The sequence below is a fragment of the Aphelocoma coerulescens genome, chromosome 1A (assembly GCF_041296385.1).
Source record: "Aphelocoma coerulescens isolate FSJ_1873_10779 chromosome 1A, UR_Acoe_1.0, whole genome shotgun sequence".
NCBI classification, from domain to species: Eukaryota; Metazoa; Chordata; class Aves; order Passeriformes; family Corvidae; genus Aphelocoma; species Aphelocoma coerulescens.
The window spans coordinates 76,995,763-77,015,985 of NC_091014.1; the positions used below are offsets into that span (position 1 = coordinate 76,995,763).

At 41.6% G+C, this 20,223-nt stretch overlaps 1 protein-coding gene across 5 annotated transcripts in view; it reads right to left on the reverse strand.

Annotated features, from left to right (window-relative positions):
* PTPRO (protein tyrosine phosphatase receptor type O) overlaps positions 1-20,223 on the reverse strand; it is a 174,446-nt gene that overhangs the window by 19,541 nt on the left and 134,682 nt on the right. For all 5 annotated transcript variants that reach the window (XM_069003568.1, XM_069003567.1, XM_069003571.1 and 2 more), the window contains 7 exons: positions 19,244-19,355; positions 13,922-14,073; positions 11,262-11,382; positions 7,712-7,851; positions 4,938-5,070; positions 3,796-3,916; positions 2,153-2,221 (listed from right to left, as the gene is read on the reverse strand). In XM_069003568.1, coding sequence (XP_068859669.1) covers positions 2,153-2,221; positions 3,796-3,916; positions 4,938-5,070; positions 7,712-7,851; positions 11,262-11,382; positions 13,922-14,073; positions 19,244-19,355 — 848 coding nt within the window. The remainder of the gene's footprint in view (positions 1-2,152; positions 2,222-3,795; positions 3,917-4,937; positions 5,071-7,711; positions 7,852-11,261; positions 11,383-13,921; positions 14,074-19,243; positions 19,356-20,223) is intronic.

Consider the following 20,223-nt stretch of genomic DNA (forward strand, 5'->3'; position numbering starts at 1 on the left):
CACTGAGGATGAAATTTGGTTTTCCATGAACAGATCTCTGGTGCCACAGAGGTTTCCATTAGGCTCAGAAGAGAGAAGTGATGATGTTGCTGGAATACTTCTCTTCCCTTTGAGAAACTCCACGTGAGGCTTTTACTTCCTCTTGCCTACGGAGGCAGAAGGAATTATTCAAGCCTGGGATTCTTTCATTGTCAATCCTCACAAGAATTTTCCACATTTTATCAAATCACAGGCTAACAAAACTGATTTATATTCACAGACTAGGAGCTCTGACAGCTAAGCCAATTGATTTTATTCAACATATGAAAAATTTGGAACTGCCCAATAAATATAATACTGTTTTTCTGCAATTATGCAGTTTTTCACATCCTGCTCAGGTGTACTGAAGAACTTAATTAAAAGAAACAGACACAGAGATTACTCCAATCCTGAAAACTCTGCTGAGCTGAGCTTCCCTTAGGAATTAGTGGATCTGCCCATAGCTCCCTTACTAGATCCCTGAAATGAGTCCCAGCAAAAAGGGTTTTTTAATCCTGTCTGTCTTTAGGGCCATATTTCCCACATGGCTGCCTTGATGGACTGTGAATCTGGCCTTGACATTAGACAACAGAGGCACACAGAACAACTGTCAGAGAAGTAAGGACCATAAGATAAGCACACACTGCCTTCACTTACGAAAAAATTTGTGGAGATATTAAGCAGGAATGCTGTCCTCAGCTCATATTTTTATAACTTCATTTATGTATGTATACATATATGCATATACACACACACACACACATATATACTAAATCAAGCAACAAGAACCTTCACTTTCACATCCAATCCTATTCATTCCCTCCCCATTTAAATAAAACACCTTTTATGATTTTAATAACATCTGTTGCTAGTTTAATAATTTCATTCAAGCTTGGCTATTTAATTAACATGAGTGTTTGATCTTCTGCCTTTTTTCCCATTAACAGAGTCCAAGCAAGAGAAGCTGAGGGATGGTTTCATTTGTACTGCATACAGCTGGCTGCTATTAAAGCGAAACCAAGCAAGTGAATCTTGTTTAATATCCAGTTAATTAGCAGCACAGTGAGATACTGACAAGATTTGCTGGGCTTGTTAGTTCAGTTTGCAGGCTTATTAGCAAAAGGCTCGTTGTGGTGCAGTGTCATTCCATTTAATCCCAGCCTTGCTGGCAGGCTGTGTCCTGTGAGATCACGGAAAGCAGTTCCCTGTGCACCAAGTTTTCTTTCCAACTTCTCAGCAGTCAGCAAAGCCAACCATGGGTGTAAAACCAAGGCACTTCTTCTGACCTGCTGGAATGGGGCTGATGTCACGCTTGTACGTATCTGTGTTTGGACTCGCCTTGAAAGGGAAGAAGTTTTTGCAGAGATTGCTGACAACAGAGCAGTAAACCTTGGGTCTGTCATTACCACTCCTCTGATTCTCAAAATAGGAATGGAAATGACCACAATGGTGCCAGTCAGGTAGCTCTCAGAGCCTTTTACTTCTATAAAAGCTAATCCTACAGACTTTCTTTGCTCAAATACTTCTCTTCAGCAGATGGTGACAGGGATGATTTAGAGTCCATAGTCAGTGCCTGCAACTCTTGCAGGTGATTTTCTAGATTAGCAAGGTATGTTTATGGGATTTTTTTTGTTAACTTTTTCAACAGCACTGAACATTAAGTTACAGTATATACTTGAGTTGGCTTGTCCTTGTCTTGTCATGCAAGGAAATATTAATTAATGGCACTGCATGAGGACAGTTGGTAATTAGTCATCTACAACTAAGCTTACTCCTGGATGTAAATATATGGAAGTGCTAATGGGTTTATAGATCAAGTTTCTACAGTTGTGTTATTTTAGGAAATATGTCTGTAAGAGAAAAGAAGAAAAATATCCTCCCAAAACACATCTATGCAACTTGGCTGACATGTATGTATATCATTGACTACTAAAAATACCAGGTGACAGAATGCATTTCTTCAGTCATCACTCAAGAAATAAAACACATTCAAGGGATAAAATACTAAATTAACAAGCATAGCAGTTTTATCCTAAAGAGGGACAGCAATGACATAAAAAATAAGCACTTTACAGATAACATTTGCCAAAAAGCAGAGATGGGGAAGAACATAAGCTTTGCTTCAAACACTCACCAGTTGTAGGGGAGTTTTCCATCTCTCTCTAAAGATGCAAAATTCACAAAGGTTCCAGCCCCGCACTCCCTGTTCCAGGAAGACCATGAGGTAAAAAGTTACTATTTTTGGATTCACAACACTTGCAAAGAGCTTGATTTAACAGAGAACTCTTGGAGTTGCAGGGAAGTGCTGAACACTCACATCTGTGACTAGGTCTGAGATAATCTGTAATAAACATAACTAAAACCCCTCACCATGATTGTACAAAACCAATAAACATTCAACACCACCTGAGATCAAACTACCTAAAAATGGTTCAAAAGAGTTAAATTCTCAAATAAACCTTAGCTTCTGTCCAGATTTATGCTTTCCATAGCTGGGCTCTAGCAATGGTTTCTGGCCTCAGTACACATGTTAAATATTTACCTTTCTATACTAAATTTTTACTGCTCCAGCTCTAAGGAGAAGTTGTTTAATTGTGTCCTTTTTACAGGGTAATTATAGGTAATTTTGAGTTAAGAAAATAACTGTAGGGAAAAGAAAAAAAAAATCCTGAATAACATTCTAGTAGTGACAAGTCTATTATTTTCAGCTATGAATTATAAACAGACTTGACTATTTCCTTGATTTAAGCAAACAACTGCTTGCAGCTTCTTACTGGATTTATTTTTTGAATTTCCTTCTGGGCTGTTTATCTTCTGTGGCTAGAAGCAGTGATGAAGAAAAAAAGCTTTGGGCTGCCTGCACAGCAATTAAACAGGAAAGAGAATTAATTTAGCTGGGATTTTCGCAGAGCCAGTTACATGTGAAAGGAACAAGCCAAGTAATGTTTTCTTGAAAAGATAACCTGAAAAATGTGTGTAATGTGGTCATCTGTTGCATGGAATACATAGCCAAGACACAACACACAAAATGCAGCATCTGCTAGGTTGTTAAGTGCATGATGTTTTACATAAGTTTTTTTTTCACATGAAATAATTTCCTTTCTTGACATAGTATAGTAAATTAATATAAAATATATTACATAGATTATAAAAAGACCAAGACTCTGTGACACTTTCAAAACCAGTAGGTAAACCAAATACCTAGGGTTTGGGGAAACTTCCACAGCTCACACAGGCCATAGCAACCCACATTAAAGTGAACTGTGGCAGGCAAGATCACCTAGGAAAGGAAATTGCATTTCAATATTCAGTTACAAATGATTGGTGCAGACTGGCTAATGGTGAGAGAGAGACTCTCTAGAAAATGTTATCTGTTGATATGGAAAAATCTCCTGCTCCAAACCATATCAAAGACTTGCAAAGCATCTTAATGTCCTGCTCATGCCCAGGTGCCTGAGATCCTAACTGTAATTTATGTTCCTGACACAACCCTTTTGTAATAAGTGATTGCACTCCTTATGGACTCAAGGCTGCAGAGCTCAAAATGAGACAAAGGTTGAGGCTTGTAAGTCAGGTCAAGAGTGAAAGCAGACAGAAGGAGAAGATGTGCTACCCTTCAAAAGCAGCGAAACAACTCTTCTGAAGACATCCTGTTCACAAGCCTCTCAAGTAGCACCCACACACAAAAGCACTCCCAGCTGAAACTATGGTCAGGATGTGTTTGTTGGTCTCTGAATTTTTTTTTTTTTTTTGTAATTACCATAAATCTGGACTTACCTGGCCATTTGTAGGTGTTTTCTCCTGAGCACAACAAGAGTCACCAGCAGCAGCCCAATCAGGAGGATACTCAGGATGGCCAACACGGAGATTACCACTACATTGGGGTTCATCTCAGTGACTGTGCATACAGAAAATGACTCTCAGTTACTCAGTTCAGGAGCACTGACAGTTTTGTTCTGTTTTGTTTTCCCCCGAGTTGTGATAATGCCATTTTTTTAAACTTATCTCAAAGAGCCTGGAGTGTTAGAGAGAGAAAAATCTACCACAGGAGATAAAGGCAGAGTTTGAGTAGCTATTGCTCTTAGAAAACTTCTTTGGGGAAATGACTTTGCTCTGGAATTTTTGCTAAACTTTGGCATGTTCTGATTTATTATTTTTTTCCTTTTTGGCTGACATTTATAACACAAGAGCAAATGGTGAAGGCAATACAAAATACAGATACTCATCATCATCTCCATCTCCAAAGCACATTTCTGCTCTGAAGTTGTTCTTCAACAATAATCAATACTTTTTCTGACCCAGAAGCAAAATAGTAAGCTGGGGCTCTGTAATATTCTGGGTTGAAATTGCTTAATTACTCTGGAAAATGACATGCCCAGGGATCCTCCATGAGGAGCATTTTGGCTGTGATGATGAAGATCCTGCAGAGGCCTTTCTTCTCTCTCACTTCTTTGCTGAATGCAGAAAACCTTAACAGCTTATGAATGTGATTTTCCTCTTGTTTGGGCTTGGATGACAAAACATTCTTCTCCATGAATATCATCAAGCAGTACCCTGATGTTTAGTATTGACACCACAAACTACATCCCTGGTTTCTAAAACTCAGCACAGAACTGAGGCCCTGTTTTACACTCTTCCAAGTCAACCCCCTAGTGGGGCCTTTTCTAAGGACCTTCCAAAGCTGCTCCCCTATCCCATCCCATCCCATCCCATCCCATCCCATCCCATCCCATCCCATCCCATCCCATCCCATCCCATCCCATCCCATCCCCATCCCCATCCCATCCCCATCCCCATCTGGCAGCCTTTTCATGACACAAACAACCCCTGGGGCCAGCATTACGAAGTGCAGCTTCAGAAAGCAAGGGGAAACAGATGCAGCTGGATGAGGAAGAAGAAAGCAGGGAAGTGCTGCTTACCCATGGTGGAAACTGCAATGAAAGTGGGGATACTGGGGCTATTGTGGCTGAAGGTGGTCACACTGCAGTTGTAGGAAGTGGCAGGGGTTAGGTTGGAAATGGTCACGACATGTGAAGAGACGGTGACAGGTTCCTGCAGACACAGGGAAAAACACACAAGAGTTTGTCTCTCCCATAAATGCAAGAGCACAATCAGTGTTCCATATATTTGACAGGTAAAGTCAGATCTGGTGAAAGAAATCAGCACTTTGAAACACAGGAAAGGTAACCAGGGCCTACCCAACAGGCAGATAGTCTGGCAGAAAAGGGAGAGGAACAGGGGTGAATACAGCAGCAAGAACATCCCAGAGCACTCCAGGGACCCCAGAGCCTTTTGGGGAGGGAGGGACAGGTGCCCCATAGTGGGCTGGTCAGGCACATGCTTGGTGGGGGGAAGCACTGTGACCTCCAGCACACCCCCAGGGGTGGGCACAGCTCGTGAGCTCTGGTTATGAAGCCACAGAGGTAGGAGGAAAACAAAGTTATTTCTATTCAAAGAACAGCCAAGGCAGTCACAATCTCTGCCATGAATGAAACCACGATGCTGATCTGAATTCATGTCATCTCTGCCCCTGAGGCAGCTCCTTGGGATACAAAGGCCTCTGAGCCCTTCTGAGTAGCCAAGGTGAAGAACAAAGCTAGAGCAAAGCCTTTTGGTAGTAACTATGATCAAACACCCTTACATCTCAGTTTTTCTAGCTGGCAGAAGCTCTATATAACGTATTTATACAATGTGTTAATTACTATGACCCTTGTGAACACTTTTGTGGATTTTAAATGCTGACAGAGCAAGAGAAAACAAACACAACAAGAACATGTCACAACACTGACTTAAAAAAAGAGATCCTTAAGGCCCTCGATTTTCTGGACTGTCCAGCAGAACCAGGGGTGGGTTACAGTTGAAGAAAGAGACACTGAGCCAGTGGTTTAGAAGGGAAAGATGGAGAAGTTTTATGAATGAACTCATTCCAGATGGGGAATGCAAGATGCTGTAACAAGTCCCAAGCACTGGATATTTGCAGGAGCCTGTTGTCAGTCATGGCCTAATTCTAGGCTCTTGCTGCAGAGCAATTCTGAGGTACATTATGCAGATGAAATCACATGCACATCAGTGTAAGGGAGGAGACTTTTACTGCCTGAGCAGAAAGGAGGAGCCACACTTTGGCAATTGGACTTGGTTGGATGTTTCCATTTTCCCCTCTGGGAAATTTAAATTAGTCAACTCAAATCCAAGATGTTCAAAATCAGAAAGCTGTTGCTTTTCATTTCACTGATTTAAAGATGCAGGAAAAGGGACAAAAATGTTCATGTAATTAACATGGAAAATCACAAAGAATTTTCACCAGTCTGCTTGGAAAGCATCCCTTTTTACAGTTCAGAAAGGAGCCCTTCCCAGTTTTTCATGGAGACAGAAAGGAGAGTGATGAATCTAATGAGGAGTGAGCTGACAACCTCTGTGCATTATCCACTGCCAGATGTTCACGTCAACAAATGAGACACCCACTGAAGCATCTGCCAAATGAAGCAGTCTTTTCCTGATGTTCTTAAAAACAGATCTGCTCTGAAGTTGCAAATCCTGTGGTACTTTCCTCATCCGATCTCATCGATGTTGAATCTCTGGTAAGTGATGATAATGACTTCACGACCTTTGCTATTCAGCATGAAAAAGCAGGGATCTAGATGTGGAATCGAAACTATACAAGAGATTAAAGTGCATTTAAACACTTCTTTTTTTTCTTTAGTCATTGTCTGTCTCAGTTTAAAAAGAATATTAAATAATTCAGACTGATCTTCCATAGGATTAAAGAGTGTGCAAGTCTTTTGTGGTCATCAGTGGTTCTAAGTAGGTAATTTTTCACTTCTTTCTGAATGATTCCCCATTATGTGTCACAGTCCACATGAGAGAATAATGTTTTGTGGCATGTAATCAGAGTGATTCATTATACCATCAGCTAAAGCACAAAGTAAACCTCACATGTTGCACAGCATTGAATGTCAAGGAATTAAAACTACTACTGCTCTCTGTTTTTCACTGAACAGCATTACCAATTTAAATACTCCTATATTCAAGTGGCTTCTGAGCACAGGTACTTGACTGGACAGAGAGAAAAGGAAGATCATTTGCGAGGCTCAGAAGGTGGGCCTTGAAGAAAACACCCTGAGATAAAATGCATGAGGAGCAGCCACATTTGCATAAAGGTACTCTTTGAATAGCAAGGAAGCTCCTACTGAACTTCAGTTAACAGATCTCAAAACCAGGAATAAAGTATTCCAGAAATAATACTGTGTAAGAGACCTCATGGCATCTAAATATGTCTATTTTTCCCATTCCTTATGAATCTACCTGATGATTTTTCCCTTCTTGCTCATTGTCATTCCCTTAGATTTTTGCCCTGTTAGGTTTTGCACAGTGTTATCACAGCCATTTCTACATGTAGCCAAACACTGGCACTTGTTGGATGCACATAGTTTCTCTCCAACCAGTTACAGAATCTCATCATTAAGACAGAAGTCAACCTTAATACTGCAAAACAATGAAATATTTTAGTATTTCAAGTGTAGCTTTAGTAGTTTAGCTTTTAGAAGTTTAGTTCTGAGCCACCTGATCACATTTGGTATAAAATGTCATTGGGCTTTACATGCAGATGCCAAGGAGCAGACACCAAACCAGAACAGTACAAGGCCCAGTCTCAGGTTCAGAGATGAAGAGTGGACACCAAAGAAGAGACACATACCTGGACTTTTGTTTCCTGGCCAGATCCAGCCTGCTGGCAGTAGACTTCAAAGAAATCAGCTACTCCTTCTTCCACCCACAGCAGAGTCACCGAGGTCTGAGTCTTGTTGACAGCAAACAGTGATTTTGGAGGGGCTGGTTCTGGTGTAAGAGAAAAATCTCCTTTCATTAAGCTTATCTTTAAGTTTCCAGACAACTGAGAAAAATGAAAGAATTGAAAGCAATGCCTGATGCCCTTCTACCTTTCATTTCCTTCAGATAAAGTCTACCAATGTAAAGCCTCTCATGATGACAAACTACCACTGTAAAATGGGAAGATGCTGAAGTGTGTTGGTTTTTCTTCTCTATTTAAACCCTTCTCTATTTGGACAGATGGATAATTACTTCACTTCCCTTTTCAGCAAAGCCCTTGTTTGAGGATGATCAGTGGATTCTATTAATAGAACAATGTTAGCAGACACTTTCAGAGAAGATGACTGTCCACCTCTTAGCAATGCATTTGGCCTGAGAAAGCTTTTCTTCACAAGGCCTGCCCAGGAGACTATAAAGAAGCAGCTTCCCACAAGCAAAGGCTGCCTAGGTTCATTTAATTGCAGCAGAGGAAATGTTTAGCCAATTACCAGTTTAAAAAAAAAACTTGTAGTCTTTTTTTTTTTTCCCCCTCTGGCTGACATTTAAAGGGCCACTGGAGCTGTGCTCACTTCTGTGAGCTGTAGGAATGCAGAGGTCCAGATCTCCAGAGATCCTCAATTTATCACTTTGATTTTCATTGCTTTTGTGCTGGATGAACTGACAATGGGCAAACGAATACAGGAGTCTGTCGAGCAGGGGACAACCTTGTAACAAAAGGGATAGATGGAGGGTCTCCTGGGAGTGATGGCATCAGAGTCCTGTCAAACATGGATGTGGGTCTGCACTCAGCACCCCTGGCCCCATGTCCAGAGCCCTGGCTGCTGCCTCCAGGGCCATCTCCCTGCCTGTGGAGGTCACCCCTCACTGTAACCACACCCAAACCAACCTGGAGAATGGAAAGCACAGAACAGCAGGGGAAACCTTGGGGACCAGGAGAGGAGCAAACAGCCTAGGCCTAATGTCAAGATGAGAGATCCATTTTCTCCTCAGTATTTTTTAAACACCAAGGCTTGAACCTGATTTTCAGCTTGAAAATGACTTCACATGACAGGTACTGGCAATCCCTAGCTTTCCACACCTCAGGCCTCCTGGGCTCTTCTGCTTTGCCTTCAGAAACTGTGACATTTGGGTTGTACATTTCTTCTGCAGAGTTTTCAGATTTCCTATTTTGTGGATGTTTAATTAAAGCAGATGTGGATGTTTAATTCTCAAACAATGACCGGATTTCAGGATTCTGACAGACTGCATACAATGGGAGATGCACAAGAACATTTTGGATTTATTTTTTTTCCTTTCACAAATAATTTGTTATTCTCATTGTGTGAGATGCTGTCACAGGAACCTTGGCACAAGGGACTTGCTCAAGTAGTTATAGACATTTTGGAGACGTATCTGATCCTGAAACAATCAGATCTGTGTTCCGGGGTTGGAGTCTGCCCAAGCCATATTGAATTATGGAAAGAGCTGGGCAGGGACTGAGGCACATTCACGTGTGTCATGGGGCTTGCAGTGTGCATATTGTCCCAGTGCTACATAGGAAAGTGTCCCTCTCCCATAATTACACCCATATATCTGCTCTTGGACTCAGAAACACTCTCCACTCCAGGTAAAAAAACTGCCTCAATTAAAAGATGAGTTTTGCATTTGGGCAGCATCCCAAGCAAATCCTCCTTTTGCCTCCAGCAAATGGCTTGATTTTTCTGCAGGTGGAAAGTTGCCAGGATGAAGCAAACATCACGAAGGGAAGAACATTTGGCAGGAATGCTTAAGTGACTGCCAAGTGCTGAGTTGTCTATCACTTAGAGTCAGTTTCCACTACTGCTAATTACGACTCCCATTGCTCCCCTCAACAGCAGAGAGAAGGAAAACCTCTGGCAAAATATTCCCACTTTTGTCTATTCAAAGTTCAAATATCATAAGGAAAAAAAAAAAAAATCAAATTCAACCCAACAAAAAACCCCACACCCAGAAGTCTAGAAGGGATTAATCAAAATGGAATTCATTCCACCTTGTCTTTGTTGTCACTGAAAGGCAAAATACCCACCCAAGTTCCATAAGGAAAGAACAGGAAGATACAACCATGCTGCAGGGTGTGCAACATGAATAAGGCTTGTGGATCTGTCTGGAAGATAAAGCTACCTGATATTTTGAAACAGCACCCTAAAATATTTGGGCAATGGTAACAACAGGGGGTTATACTCACCCTCACAAATTCACCCACTCAGACACGGTAACAAATGCACAAAAAAACTGCACTGACACGAGGCATGGGGAAAACAGTGGATATGATTTGCACAGGGAAAAGCCAATTCATGGAATTTGTCTGCATCTTTCAAACACTGCCTTTGGTAAGAAGACCTGCAAGAACTTCAGACTGTTGTATCTGTACTGTTTGCATCAGCACTGTTTAAGGGATGTGAGTAAGAGTTCTGAGAAACATAAATCGACAATGGTTGTTTCAAGACCTCTAATCCAATTAGAAATTACAGAGTCCTTCAAATTCACTTCTCTCACGGTGACTCACAAAAGGATTATTATTCATGTAGAGAGGATAATCCAGTTGGAAATTACCAACTCTTCCTTACCTACCTTCTCAGTGGAGTTAATGCCTGTAAAAGCAGTTTGGTACACTTGGAAATTCAGAGTTTTGGATACCTAAGGCTCAACAATTCCACATACTTTCAAAAGAGAACTAAAATTTCTTAAGGTACAATGGTGCAGCGTCCAGTCTCCCTCCCAAGAAAAGAAAGATATTAGGTAGAAAGTTATATTTGAAACTCTTACATTAAGGATTTCTTTTGTTTCTATGAGTATATTACACATACTTCTCTTAAAATGAAGCTGGGTTCTACATTCGTGAATCTGACTGTTTCTATAAAGAGTGCTATCATTAATTCATATTTACAGGTAAGTTTTTGGTGTTGGAAGACTTTGCAGATATCCAGGGAGAGAGGAGGGGAGACAGGAAAGCAGACCAAGTGACAGAGACACCTAGAGATAGGCTTGTCAGAAACAGAAAGGAAGAAGGGAAGGTTCTGCTTTTTATTGAACAGGTCAATCTGTGAAGCCTGAGTTGCCATTCCTAAAACCTACATGTGTTCAAGACCTTAGGGAAGCAACGATGAAGTTAAGTTGTTCTCTCAGCAAGGCACTAAGTGATTTCCATTCTCCTACTTCCACTTACAGTCCAATTTTGCCACTCTTGCTCCTCTTGAGCAAAACCATTTTAGGAGAGTATCTTCACACCCAGGAAGGAGAAAATCTTCACAGCAAGGTGAGGTGAAAATTACAGCTTCGCAAAAGAAATGGGGCACAGGTACATAGCTCTGAAACAAGGAAGGTGCTGCATCTGCTGACAGAGTTACTTTACAGTCAAACAAGTGGAGTGAGTCAATAATTTACAAACAAGCATTTCTTACCCAATTTCACAAGTTGGGGCACGGAAGTGTTGCTGCCTCTTTCGGTACAAGCAGTCACTGAGAGGTTGTAGATGTCCCCTGGAGGCAAGCTCAGCACTGCAGTCATCACATTGCGTGTTACCTGAACAATCGAGAGACAGCAGCTTAAAGATGACACAAACCATACAACTGCCTCGTAAAATTAACCTGGTCACTCAAAACACCACACAGAAAGCCCTGAGCATCACAGCACATGTCTTCTGCATGCTCCAGGACTTGTGATATCAACCAGTTCCTCTGGATACCAACCATGAAAGCAGAAGAGCACAATGCAAAAAGAAGACAATTTTAGGCTGCACTTTCTATGTGACCAGTGAAAATTTAAGGAAAAAAAGAAAATCTCCCTCACACCACCGAGAGCATCTGGATTTTTCAAGTTGTGCAAAATGCCAAGCAAGCCCTGGATTTGAGTCCATTTCAATTTCAGAGGAATTTAAAAAAGGTCAGACACACCTCAAAGAAGAGCACACAAGCCATGTGTAGGCAAGCCTTTATATATCCTACAAACCCGAAAATTAAATCCATTTGGGCACGTCTAACACCTCTTGGAGACCTGCTGACTTGACAATAGATCTCAGGGTCTGACTTCAATAATCTGCAAGTTCAAAATCAGATCTAAAACTGAGCTGAGTTACAAAAGACTGAGAACAACTCCTCCCTTTTATTTTATAGGAATCTCCCCATTTCTCCAGTCACGGAGAAGGATGCAGAACTCAGAACACAATTTCCTCAGAGCACTTTGAGTCTATCTATAAAGGCCACATTCAGGAATCTCATGCTGGTTTTCATAGTCACTTAATTCTCTGAAGCTGAAGCTTTCAGATGCAGTAGAAACTGACAGTTCTGAATAAAGACTAATAGGGCTTTGCACAAAATTTCCCCCATTTCTCTAAGAACTGACCAGCTTCTGTGGAGTCTTGGGAAATACGCAAGGAGCAGGAAGAAAATGTTAACATTGTCTGACAGTGTTACCTATTTATTTCAGTAATGCCACAAGAAAAACAATCATAGTAACAATCACAATAAATCATATTATGAGATTACAAAATAGCATGACTTTAAAAGGAAACAGTTTCTGAAGGTGGCTAACAGGGCTTAGGAGAACAGGTATGCCCTGATGCCTGCAAGCATGTACCCATATTTATCCATATGAACAGAACTGTAAAAGTTAGCTATAAATAGTTTTTTGCAGAATTTTCATAAAGAATAACCTCTGGGTTCCTTTATCTTACAAGGAATATAAGGACAAACAAATTTAAAGACATCCCTAAAGCTTTAAAGTTTTATTTGTAGATATGCTATATTGTAGATACCCTCTACTTTTAATATTTCATTTAATCTAAAGTTATGTATTCAATTTTGCTTTTATTTAGTTTTTCATATTAAATATTTATTTTATAATTATTTAATCTACAATTTTCATATTCAGTGAAGTTGGATGGTAGAGAAATCAGATTTTTACTGAAAGAATAATAACCATGCAGAAAACATGAAGAGAAAAGAGGGACATCATTGTGAATTTTTTTTCGAATTCAATTGATAGAATATTTTATTTGTAGGAGAAAAATTAAAATCTAGTTTTCTTCCTTGTTTGAAATAAGGATCCAAATCCTGAAAATTCCTGCTGCTCAGAAAGGTCATCAGTTCTCCTAATCAAGTAATTAGATTCATGCTGCAACAAGCTCCAGATGGGCACACTCTTGCAGCCACAAGGAATCCAATGAAAGCTAGGATGCTCCACATAAATCCAAACGAAAACTGCTGATGAATTTGCACTTCTGCTGAAAATATACTTCCAATTCAGCTTCTGCTAAGCCTTAAGTGGAAGGGAAAACCTTCCCTTGAAAAAGACCAGGCACCTTTTCCCTGTCAATGATTGAAAGATAACAGAGGTGTAAAGTCAGTCTCAGGCCACAGGCTCTGTGAAGCTCCACTGCTGGCTACACCATCCTGCCCTGCACTGCTCCACCCCTACTCCCAACACTTCTCACTCTGTGTCCAGGGACTGACTTTAATGACTTTAAGCCATGATTGCAGCCCCCAGATTTATTTTTCTAAGCCATTTTTCAGAATGTTCAAGAGTGTGTACCAAGAGGGCACCTTAGCCTCTGGCAAGTTTTCTAAGTGCACCATTCTGGGGGAAATCCTCATCCCATCAATTAGTAGAACTTGTATTCAAACATAAAATGAAGAACATAGAATTCATGAGGATGAAGTCAGAAAATGGGAAGAGAGAGTACTTGAACAAACTAAAAAAACCTCAGCCAGTAGTTTACTCTGTTTATTAATAAATAAAAATGGAAAATACCATATCTGTATATAAGAGTACTCTTTACATTCTACTGTCTGAAGCTGAGAAGTTTTTAAGCTCTTTTTAAATTATCTAAATTATCAACACTTGCACCGGATCACCACAGAAACAATTTGTCCACTGGCTCTTTTGAGAGCTCAAGTCTTTGGAAGTGCATGCAGTGAAGTAACTTCTAACTAATTAGGCTTCTACAAAACTTGCTAAAACTTTGTAATACAAAGTTATCAACTGAGAAAAACCAAAAACCTGCCAACAAAAAACCCAAAACCCAGAGAAATGAACACCACCCACCTTATACACTGATACTTACGCTCTTCTTGATTTTCTTCTTTCCTTCTGCAATGACCATCCAGTGCAGCATCCTGGAATGAGAAAGGTCAGGACCATCTCCTCCATAGGTCCAGGTGACATACAGAAGGTGGTTGTAATACTCTACTGAGGTAATTTTGGGTGCCACTGGTGCTGAAGGAAAAAGGCAAGTGTGTTACAGACAGGATCTAACACAACTGATTGGCAAATCCAGTGATAAACTTCTGCCAAGGGATACTGTCCTAAAGAGAATATCACAAAGCTAGCAGGAAAGTGTCAGTAAAAGCTACTGCATTTGAGCACTAGCTGAAAGATATGAAAACCATCGTTTCACCTGGGAGATAATCAGAACAAAATTACACTTCTTTCTGCAATCTTTTGTAAGTGAAATTCAAATTCAAGTTAAAAGCCTCAGATGTTGCTTCACTGTGCTACTGAACTGAAAGGAAATAATCAATTGTTACACCGAGTAATTTTGATAGGTTTTCCATAGGAAATAAATGTATTTTCCCTGAGCTTGCATCTTTCTAGAAGGAAAAGTCCAAAACCTGCACTTTTCCAAAGAACAACTTTTGCATGAGAAGTTATGACCACCTTTATTCCCAGGGTGGAAGGGAAGAAGAAAGGGCCCCATCACAACCCCTCCAGCCTTTTAGAAGGTTTTGTTTGTTCTGGAGCTGCCAGCAAGTCCTTGGCTCTCTGTGCAGCCCAGGCAACATCGAGTTACTCAGGCTGGGAAAGACCTTTAAGACTGAGATCAATCACTGCCATTCCCACCACCAAACCATGTCCCTCAGCACCACATCCACAAGTCTTTCAAATACCCCCAGGGACTGTGACTCAGCCACCTTCCCTTGCTGGGTCTCTCATCAGCTGTGACCTGCAGGAAGATGGCAACTTCCAGAATAACTCATCTCCTCCTAAAATTGGTATTTAAGATGAGGATTCCCTCTGGGAGGGGCCTCTCCATTCTCTGCAGAGGGAGCATAGCTGGCCAGCTCACCTTCACTGCCAAATTCAAAGGTGCAGGACCCCAGAGAGGAGTTAATAGCGAGTGGAGACCCAAAAGTGCAAGTCAGTGATCAGTGAAGATCTCAACCCCCTCCCAAAGAGACATGAGTGGGATAACCTGGATACAACAGGGAAAGGTATGAACCTCTGTGCCTGGCAGATTCTTGAGGAGCACAGCAGGGAAAATGGAACGAACTGGCTGGTCCTCCCCTGCACACGCCCTGCGATGTCCCGTGTGCTCATGCCAAGGCAGGTCAGATGAGCTGCCCGGCGAGGGGACCCTGCCCAGGAGCAGAGCCCAGTGTGCCAGCACAGCTGCGGGTGACAGGGAAGGCAGGATGGCCTCGGAGCTCGGGTCTCTTGGAAGGGGCCGCAAGATGGCACTGCTGCTTTCACCGAGGCTCCTTCGACTTGGGCATCGAGACGTTTGCTAGTGAACAGATTTACCGAAGTAATCACGGAGGAAGGCAGCAAATGCAATGCACAGACAATTTAGAGCCACTGAGAAACGTTTAGGAAGACTATTCTCCCAAGTTAATCCATGAAAGGAAAATGTCCTTTTATGCTGTTGAGGAGAAGCAACCTGATTTAGTATAAAATCTTTAAAGCAGTGTTTCTTTTAATTTTTAGAGCTCCCAGTCCATCCCTGTGCATGGATTGCATATTCCTTGCAATTTAAGGCCATGACTGACATGAGTCTCATACACGAATAATGATTTCCCCCTGTGCCTCGTTACCGACGGTATGCTTTCATGACAGTGAAAAGTCCAGGATACAGCAAATGAGAATCAAAGGGCTTGTGTGACCCACTGCCCTAGCACAAGGGAGCTGAGTGGCACAGAGAGGTTGTGGCAAGTCACAGCCTGCTGCTGACCTGGTCCAAAGTGACAGCTGGAAGCACTCACAGGACCAAAAGGGAGCACACGTCATGGTAGTCACCAACCCAAGAGTTTGTCTTTCTCACTCCTTTTGCTTCTCCAAAGATAAAAGCATCCTCATTGTAAAAAAAAAAGCAAATGCTGGTGGCCTAAAGAGCCTCTGCTTATGATTGTTTTAAATCCAGCTGTTTACAGCAGGTGGCATTAAAAACTCATTAGTCACCACAGCAACACTGGCAGCACCACGATCTCTCCCTGAGTAAAACAACAGCGTGCAACTGCTGCTGCAGGAGCTGAGAGAACAAATCCTGCTTCTGATAAGTCTCTTGGATCGCCCAAATCTCCCCCATGCTCCTGGGTACATCTCCCTGGTTGCTGTGGGAGAGAGCTACATCTCATCATTCCAAGTCCTGCAGTTCAGTCAAGGCACAGCCTCGCCACTGGCTCCCCGTGAGCAGTGGGATCCTGTGTTAGGGAAATGGTTTGTCTGCTCTGAGCTTTCTGCAAGCTGCATTCTCCAACTCCCAGACGATCCTTCTACTCTGTTTTTAAAACTCAAGCTTATGCTCCAGGTGTAGAGGTTGGCTCTCCAGTTATACACAGAAGAACTGACAGATGGGGTACTGTCAACGCTACAAAACCTCCACTCCAGTATCTTTAAAATTTAGGGCTTCTTGGTGGAGATTTTTTGTTTGTTTTAATTCCTGGCAACCTGTGCAGAGGAGGTGGCATTGTTCAAAATGATGCAGAAAGGGACCAAGTGCTCCACAAAACCATCTGCTCCCTCTTTGGGAGGAAAGAGGCCGAGGGTGAAAAAGAACTCTCAGCCCCCTGGTAACTTAAAAAAGGCAGCACCTACTGGGGATGAACATTTCAAACCTGCAGATGTGACAAATTGGCAAGGCACTACCTCACAAGCTAGCCTGCCTGCAGTTCTCGGGCAAAGCTGAAGAGATTGCAAGTAATAAGGCAATCAGGGGACAGGAGTGCATGTAATGCTCACATTCAGTGGTGACCATCTATTGATAAGTGCTTGCAATTTGACCAAATCAGCTTTCTTTGTTAGGACTCTTCTCTTAAAATCACAGTGTGATTTTAATAGCTCATTGCTATTCAACATTTTCATCAATACTCTGAAAGTAAAAGCAGCGCTGATGAACCACGCAAGCAACGTGGCAACTGGCAGAGGAGTGCAGGGCTTGGACAGGGCTGAGCTTTGAAATATTGCCCCTGATGCTGGGCCTGCTCTGAAATATTGCCCCTGATGCTGGGCCTGCTCAAACAAAGTGCATTTCAAAGTGCCAGGTACAAAGTTGGGTCTGCTGGAAAATGGCACGTAGACAACACTTCCCAAATGATAAATTCTGTCAGGAGCCATAAAACAGAAGTAAATCAACACAGACCTCCAGTGTGATGATGCAGGAAATGCAATCACCTAGTTGCACACACAGGAGAGCTCTGAATAGGGAGCTGATTGTGCCTCTATAGGAGTATTCAGCAGGCTGGTATTACACTTTCAGTTTTTATGTACTTTAGTAAAGACAGTAAAAATTAGAGAAGCAGAGTGGGGAAAAAAACTGACATGAGAAAACACCTAAAAGTGAGAGCACCTGAAGAGTTCAATGGAAGCAATTTATTAACAGAAAAAACAAACTAAATTCTGTATAGAGAGGGGGGGAAAAAAAAAGCTTTGTGTTTCTTCAATCAGCAAGATAAAAGTGCAACAAGAATTTTGGACTGGGTATTAAAACCAGAAAAATTCAGATCAGAAACCCAGGGTGTAAAGCTTTGGTAAGAGAAACTACCACTGATACAACATTCCAGTTGGTTATTTTCACTAAAGACCAGATGACCTTCTCTAAGAGAGGTTTTGCCAATCACAAACAGATAACATTTAGAGATTGATCCATTTCTGATTTTGTCTGCATCTTCTAGTTAAGAAGTTGATCCATTTTTCATTTAAGAGCAGTAGCAGCCTTTCCTGTCATCATACAGATATCCAGATTGGTACTGATGACAGATTACATTTTAGAAGACCCTTAATCTCCCTCATTTCTGGTGCAGGTTTCTGGAGATACAACACTGAAGTGAGTATCCCACTGGAACATTTCCACTCTTAAAATGCTGAACCTGGTACCCCAATCAGTTGGAAAAGACATTTCTTCCCTCACACAGCAACCAACCAGCTGGAAAATTGCTTCCTTAGAATGCTACAGCAAAGCTGATGGATGCCAAAGGACAAGGAATATCCCAGGAGACCCTTCACGAGGCTATGGTGGGTGTTATGAGTTTCTGATATGCTGGAAAAGTGCCAGAATTTGTCAGCAGTGCAGCCTGGGATCAGGTATCTCAGCATGGGAGGGCTTCTGTTGACTTCAGTGGAGCTAGAACTTAACCTGCTGATGACTTTTCTGTCGTGGCTCTCTCAGGCACAGGCACTGTATAAATCACCATTAGAAATGGGTCTTCTTCAGTAGCTTCTTCAGGCACATTCTCAGACTCACCAAATAAAATCTGGGACTAAGCTAGCATCTGCTCAGGAGCGAGTGGCTGGGACATTATAGCCTGATTTTCCTTCTAATTTGATTCCTACAGACGGAAAAGAAGAGCAAGGCGTACTTCATTGCCGCTCACAGTAAAACTGAATTATTTACTGCTTTCAAGCACCTAAACTTCAGCAAGGTGAAATAAACAGTGACACTTAAAAGCAAAAAGATTCAATGGAGAACTCTGACTCTGGCCTAACCAGCCTGGATGCTGGGAACACATGGCAAGGGGCTAACAGGGCCTCTTTCATGCTGGTCCCTCTATGGCTGATCTGCTGGACATGTTGGAGATTCAAATCCAAAGATAACCTGCCAAGAGATGCCAGAGTGTGTTAAATCCATGGCTTCCCAAGCAGAGGAGGGAAATCCATGTGGTTACATCAGCTCACCCGTCTCGGTGCTGCACAAGTCATGCTCTGACCTGGGGATTACTGGGAGGGGGACAGAGGAGGAAAAAACATTTGGAAATGCTGCAGCTAAATGAAAAAGTGCTTCATAATATTAAGAAACCTAAGAATTCAGGTTTACTTATTTACCTATTAACTTCTCCATGTGTCAAACAGATGGTGTGGTAAAAGTTGAGCAGGACCACTGGCCCTCACTGGAGCCATGCATTCAGCTGATGGAGGACTGGAACAGAGCAATCAAGCACTGTGCTTGACATAGGAAAATTTTATATACATGTTTATTTAAAGCAGTCCTCAGAGACTTAGAAACAAAATAATAAAAAACCAAACACCAAAACCAAACCAACCAAAAAAAAACCCACTTAGCTGATAAATATCCTAAATTGCAACTATCTGTAGGTGAAACACACACCCAGCTCAGACCTTCTCAGTGCTTCTGCCCCCAGAAGCATTCCCACAGTGTTTTCAGCTGGCTGGTTACCTGTTATGAAGCTGATGGTGGAGCTGTCACAGCAGCTCAGCTCTGGGTCCCCCCAGGTCACCATGGTGACCCGGAAATTGTAATACCAAGCAGGCAGCAGGTTGGCTATTCTCTGTAAAGGGACAAAACACAAAGAGCAGCTCAGGAGAGAACTCACCAGCATGAGGCAGGACTTCTGAAATACAACAGTATTTATCAATCTAGTGCCCACGCTCGTTTTTCTGAGCTCCCATTCCTTACTTCAGTGGAAATCTCTGAAATTTGGCCTTTCAATTTACTAAGAGATCTGTGCAGGGGGAGCAAACACAGCTGTGATGGCTCTGCTGCTCATCCACATCCACCTGGTCTCAGGTTCTCCCCACCACGGGAATCTCTAAGGGATTTCCAGGGTGGTAAGAGTCACTCACACAGAGCAATCTTCCATCACAATTCCAGTGTGATGAAGGCAAAATATTAAACTGGAAAATGTAGGTGTTTCTAGTTTGATTAAATGGGGTTTGAGGGTAAATTAGAAGCAACATTTTTGTCTCAGATATTGTCACTTTAAAAGATGTATTTTTTTCCGATTTTCAAAGTGCATTTCACTTTCTATTATCATTTATTATAAATGGAATATGAATGAAACATAAATGACTTATGAGACATAAATTATATCTGTAAATATAAATGAGATATAAATGAAGTATAAAAAGCAGGATGTTTTATATTATAATATTGCGTGTAATACTGAAGTTAAAATTCAAATTCTTCCACTGACAGCACAGAACATTTAAGATATTTATGTTTAAATGAAAAGCCTCATGATATTTTTAAAATTCAAAATAAAAGCAAATTGAAAATAATGAACAACTTCAACAATGTAGAAATTGCTATTTTTACAGATCTCTGTTGTTTGCAGTGGCCTCTTTTCTCCAGATACTAAAAGGCAATGCAAATATAGGGGGTGTGATCGGTTCTTCTCATGATTTTTGGAAGAAGTT